The 6,000-nt window shown below is 49.5% G+C and overlaps 1 protein-coding gene and 1 long non-coding RNA gene across 2 annotated transcripts; one reads left to right on the top strand and one right to left on the bottom strand.

The window, feature by feature from the left end:
* LOC122365523 lies at window positions 1-1,916 on the top strand. The gene is made up of 2 exons (XR_006253766.1): window positions 1-151; window positions 1,242-1,916. It is a non-coding gene; the product is annotated as an uncharacterized LOC122365523 (long non-coding RNA).
* Window positions 1,917-2,363: 447 nt separating this feature from the next.
* Window positions 2,364-4,627, bottom strand: LOC122365522 (PX domain-containing protein kinase-like protein). Its single transcript, XM_043336792.1, has 2 exons — window positions 4,110-4,627; window positions 2,364-2,988 (listed from the first exon to the last, which is right to left on the bottom strand). Exons 1-2 carry the CDS (start codon window positions 4,384-4,386, stop codon window positions 2,972-2,974), a joined length of 294 nt encoding a protein of 97 aa, XP_043192727.1. The 5' UTR covers window positions 4,387-4,627; the 3' UTR covers window positions 2,364-2,971.
* Between the last annotated feature and the right edge of the window lie 1,373 nt (window positions 4,628-6,000).

Genomic DNA, 6,000 nt, shown 5'->3' with positions numbered 1-6,000 from the left:
GCTGACGGATACCGGAGCTGTGATCTCTCTGCAGCTGCCCGAGGCCGAGCAGATCACTCCGGCCGACCCGGCCCAGCGCGGCTGTCAGTTGTCATTCCGGTTCTCCAACGCGCACAACATCCACGCCGAGATGAAGCGACGCGGAGTGGAGGTAGGGGAGAGGAGAGGAGGGGAGGAGAGAGAGAGAGAGAGAGAGAGAGAGAGAGAGAGAGAGAGAGAGAGAGAGAGAGAGATGAGAGAGAGAGAGAGAGAGAGAGAGAGAGAGAGAGAGAGAAGAGGAGTGAGTGGGGTGGTGGGTCGTATAGCTAGTATATATAGCTCATTCCCTAGTTCAAACTGACTTTTGTTTGTGCTCGTAAGCGCTTTTTAGAGGATGGATGGAGGCGACCTTCCGGTGAATCGACTCCCCCAGTAGACGGCCTCTATTTCCTTACTGATGTTTGATACACAGAGACCGTACCACCCCAGATGTCGCTACAAGACCCTAACCCTGGGCCTCCAGCTGCGACTAGATTATAAGTAGCGTAGTATCATGACTGCAAAGTATGAATAACCTGGGAGCTTCAGTAATGTTCAGTACGGAGACCTGACCGTCAAGTTCAGTAACCCACGAGCCGCTGGGGGGGGGGGGGCATAAAGTTGCCCCCCCCCCTTTACGTTTTGTGAAATATCTCCGAAACCTGATGAGCTACGAACGTGAAACTTGGCATAGCTTCAAATGAATACCTAGGCAATGTTTGAGGAAAGTTTGGTGGTTGTAGCACCTAAGATGACGTCACAGTGACGTCATAAAGTTTTGTCGTTTTCCGATATGGACCGTTTCTGATGACGCTGAGCATGAAACTCGACTGTAAATGAACTAGACAGCACCTGCTGTCATCCTAAAACATCTTACTACACTTCCATCTAGTTTCTGACCAATAATCGGCCCTTTATATTCGGTCCCATATATGTGATGTATCGTGAGGAATATGAGAGTCGCAAATCTATAATTTCACTTATGACGTCACTGTGAGGTCATCTCAAATGGGATCGACACCAAATTTGGACACAACCTCGGCTAGGTATTCAGGAAGATGTGTGCAAAGTTTCGCTTCTCTATCTCTTCGCGTTGCGACGATATCGTCGCAGAAGTAAAGGGGGGGGGGCAACTTTATGCCCCCCCCCCAGCGGCCGGCGGGTGGCGCGAAGGCCCAGCGGCCGCCGGGGTAACCTAACGTTCTCGCACTTGTCATTCACAGTGTGACATCCGTCACGGCGAGGCGGGCTCTCCGAACGTGATGCGTCTGGCGCCGGTGCCGCTCTACAACTCGTTCACGGACGTGTTTCGGCTGGTGACCATTCTGCGACAGGCGTTCCACCGAACCAACAGCTCCGCCTCCGAGTGTACCGACAGCGGCAGCGAAATCAGCGAGGACCTCGGCCTGTGAGCCGTCGCAGGCGACGACAGAGGTGGCGGGCGTGCCCAGAGCGAGCGGTGCATGAGGCGGTGTGTTTTGGTCGTGAGTGTCACGTGTCCTTGGTACCCCGGGTGTGGTGTGGTTTGGTTCAGAAATATGTCCAGCGGACAGGAACAATGAGTGTGCGTATATTCTGGTTGAATGAAATTTCTCCTACGTCGTGATATTTTTTCCGTATAGTGCAAATGGGCTGCATGAAGGGGCTTGAGATTTTGCTGAAAGAATTGCTTAGCAGTTAGTGTGTATTGTGTCGATGTGTTTATATTCACGTGTATTGTGAAGGCGATGCTTTTGTTGGGGTGATGTGTGGGTTCTATCATGATAATCACCATTATTGTTCCATGACAATCGCGTCACGTGTCTGGAAGTTGACAAACACTTGACGTGACCTATACTGGATAAGTCAGCTTATATTGATGTGTATCTGTAGCATCGTTCGTGTGAATAAAGTGATTTACAGATTGCAAAATGTAAATAGAAGACGTCCCAAAAGACGGATCACCAACGAGCACTCAGTAGCCGTTCTGGTGTATCCGCTCACGCGTATCTTGACGTCTGTATCGGTAAAAACACAGCCAAGTAAATGAACTCTGAGGTGAATACAAATAAACCGATCGATAAAAAAGGTGCTTTGTGACTGTTTTTGATTGACTCCGTTTGACACTAACCAGAATGTCGTCAGTGGAAAGCAAGAGCAAAACAAAATAGTCCCTTCACCTAACACGGCACTTAGTGAGCGGGTCCGTCTTGTGAGCGACTTCTTATGCCACGCGATGCGATGCCATTGGTGGCATGCGAGCCTCATGATTGATGCTGGAATTATTGCATGGTTCCTGCCAATCAGCCTATGACATTTTGTCCATTGAGTAACCATGGCGATGAAGAGAAAAGACGCAGTATCGCTAAGAACACACAACTGTATATTACGAAAAATTAGCATGCATATATCAAAGACGACCGGCAATTGAACGGTCATCGATAACTTATCTCAGTCAGGCACAAAAACTCATCACAGACGATAAACGACAATAACTAGTTCAAAACACGCAAACAGAATTGTAGGAATGCACCCACCTGGGTGATATCCATTTGTTTACGCAATCATTACACGTTTGACAATAATACATGCAGTTGATAGCCAGCCCTCTTGTCTACTGGTCACATAAAAAGAGCTGACTTCTCGACAGAAAGTCACGTATCATTGCCCGAGGGAGCATCTCAACAGCCTGGGTATATTTAAATTTCTATCTCAAACGAAACCTGTTACTAAAAACTTGACAGAACGGCGCAGCACGTCCCGATGTTGATTGCAGCAACTGCTATAACCGGGCGTTTTCTGTTCGTGAGCCACCTCACCACGACTCGGCTTTCCCGGTGGAGCTGAACACCAAGGCACACGGGTCGTGAGCTGAGCGACCCCAGGCACCCTGAGGTCATCTTCGCCGAGCTGCGCTGTCAGTGGCGATTGCGCTTCTCGCGTGGAGAGACATGGCATCTCTCATCAGAGGTCTTTATCCGTCGTTCACAACTGAAAAAAAGGAAGGTGAGCAATATCGAAAAATGAAATCAGGCTTATCATAGGCGATGCGCTGAGGCACAGACTTTTCTATATATTTAGAGAAGCCTATGGCTCAGGAAATAATCAGTACAATGCATTTTACCTATGACTATGTACAGCCCTCTGCAAACTGCGTGGTAGGTATTCTTTTTCCGACAAAACGGAGAATAACGCGAATACTATGCTATCGGTCACTCGAAAATCGTAACAGCAAGACGCGCGAGATACCGCACCTTGGATTGGCATTATCATCTTATTCATTTTCCATCCAGTTTGGCAGCAAAACCCAAAAGTTTATATTTGCCCCCAAAACAAACTTTTGCATTTTATTGCCACACAAACCGTTTATTTTGTTTAGTAATAGACCCAATCGAAGGAGTGGAGCATGGCGCATCTATTTGAAGTGAGTTCCGACCGACTGTTGACATAGCCTTTGAGTAATTATCGGTTTTGTCGAAAAAAGAATACCTACCACGCAGTCTGCTGAGGGCTGTACATGGAAAGTCGATTGATGATCCTTGAAGTGAAGGTATTTTTTTTTTCATTGACCGAGACTTCGTGGAAACTTTCACTGCCTTCGGCTGCATCACTATCACAGCATTTGTGCCAAGGAAAATTTTGCACCCAAATGTGCCGGCAGGAAATGACGTCAGAGTGACGTCTAGTCAATTTGGCTACAAAAGTGAATGGGGACTCCTACAAAGCCCACAGAAGTCATTCAGCAGGATGACAGGCGGCGGAACGGGGAGGGCACCAGGGCACCATGCCCCCTTTGATTTTGGCATTTTAACATTAGCCCTATGGGCGTTGCATGGAATGAATGGGACCAAAAGTCGGCCCCCCCCCTAATTGAAGGTGTTCCGCCGCTACTGGACAGAGATACCCAGGCTATTAGGTATGTCATATGTCACCCATTGGCCATTAGCCTCTCGGAAGAGGAGACCTGACAGGTTGCCAGGTCATAACTCACATATCACACCCGTTACGCCTTTGACAGAGGCACCCGCCAGAATATCAGGCCACAGACGATACTCGTTAGATCCCAGAAGAGGAGACCCTCCATACTTCTATAGGCTGCTGTGGTTTCTTACCTGGCTGACCGGGTACCGGCGCTGGCACAGACGGAGCCGGCACACCGGGCCGTGAGAGCACGCACAGAGACAGCGAGAGCGGCCCGCCGGGCGGCGGAGGGGGCACCCGGTCCAGCAGCGAAGAGGTGCCCGCCGGCGGCGGCAGCGGCGGCACGCGCTCACTCAGCGGGGAGCCAGTGGGCCGGCCGGGCCGGGCCTCGCAGACCGCCAGCAGTGCAGCCGTCATCACCCCGACCACCAGCAGCGGCAGCAGCGGCTGTGTCCTGGTCCGGCTCATGGTGAACAGCTCTGGCGGAGTGGCGCGGCGCCGGCACGGCCGACCCTATATACCCACCGTCCTCGGCACGACATCGCCCGGGGCGCCGCATCCCGGCTGCCGCCGATCGGCTATCGTCGTCCAATGGGGATGCGGGTCCCGTAAGCGGTCGGAGCCGCTACAACAGGTAATCCTGCACTCCGATGCAATGCGGATACAGTCACGATCTGGGATGTCGAGCGGTTTGGTATGTGGAGGAGGGTGTACCTATTAATTATTTATCGGCGGCACCTAAATATGTCACTGTCCGAAAATGATGGCATTCAGCTTAATTGAGTTGCGACTGTGCTATGTAAGGTAGGTACGACATATACCTACAGTTATGCGTCGCAGCTAGCAATGACAATGGCTGGCCACAAGATTTCTTGTTGCAGACAGTGGCGAAGGTATAAAAACTTTAAATCCTTATTAAAAGCCGTTTGACAGGCCTCTTGTGGCCAGGTCAATTACGACACGTTTCCATTATAACTCAAAGGAGGAGGGGAACGCAGAAACCGCGATCTAGGGTAGGAAAGATGACAATTCTTTGTCAGACGATTCGATCATTTTTTTTTCATGGCTTCCATAACAGGTTGATGTATGTCAAAAACTTGTACCTATACCCAAAGAAGTATGTATAGGTGCGGGGACTATAGAGTCAGTAGAGGTCATCGGAGTTTTCATCAATTCGTCAATTCGTCAAACCCGAGAGGAGCTAGTCGAAGGGAGCTAGCAAGGCCAGGATGTCGCTAATAAACTTCGAATACCTAATATGCAAACGGAATTGAATTATATACGCAATACGACCTTCTTATAGGAACTTCTTTTACGATTATTATCTGCAAAATGGCGACCTTATGATTTATCGACTAGCTACTTTGCTTGGCTCGAGTTTTTTTGCCCCTTCAAAGCCGAGACAGTGTCATCATTGTATTATCCCGCGCACCGACGGGGGGGGGGGGCGGATATCCGCCCCCTGAGGTTTTTCGCGGATAGCGGGAAAACCGCGGCGCTACGCGCCGCGAAATTTGGCACGACTATTCTCTCATCAATTTTACACATGGTGTGCAAGTTTGAACCTCCTAACTTTTAAGGTCAGGTCACCAGGTCACTTTGAATGACCCAACCTCAAGTCACTTTTTTGCAACTTTGTCACCGTGTCAGAGCGACAGTAGATGTCGGAGGCCTTTGAAAGTCGCAGGATGTTATTAGGTCATTAGTAGCTACAATTTGTATATCTCGGAATTTTGATATCGGTGACCTAAGGTCAGGTCAATTTCGCGACCTCCCCATTATAAGTCAATGGGGGAAAATCAACTCCCTGTTTTTACCACTAAAACGGGTCGGAATGGCCCCACATACCATACATGACTTCATATACGATCAATCTTCACTACCTTGAGGTCTGTTTTGCTGTTGGGCAGCTGTAAGGTCATGTGACGTCATCAAAGGTCACCAAAGGTGTTTTGCCAATAACTCCGTACAGGAACAAGATACAGCCGCGCGGATGGTCTCATTGTGTTCAGCTCGTCAAGACGCATCGAATGATATACATGATGACCTCGAGGTCACGTGACCTGAGGTCAACCTTTGACC

This window comes from Amphibalanus amphitrite, unplaced genomic scaffold (assembly GCF_019059575.1).
Source record: "Amphibalanus amphitrite isolate SeventyFive unplaced genomic scaffold, NRLGWU_Aamphi_draft 000746F_arrow, whole genome shotgun sequence".
Classification (NCBI taxonomy): domain Eukaryota; kingdom Metazoa; phylum Arthropoda; class Thecostraca; order Balanomorpha; family Balanidae; genus Amphibalanus; species Amphibalanus amphitrite.
Note: the sequence above shows the minus strand (reverse complement) of the source record. Positions and strands in the feature narration are given on the sequence as shown.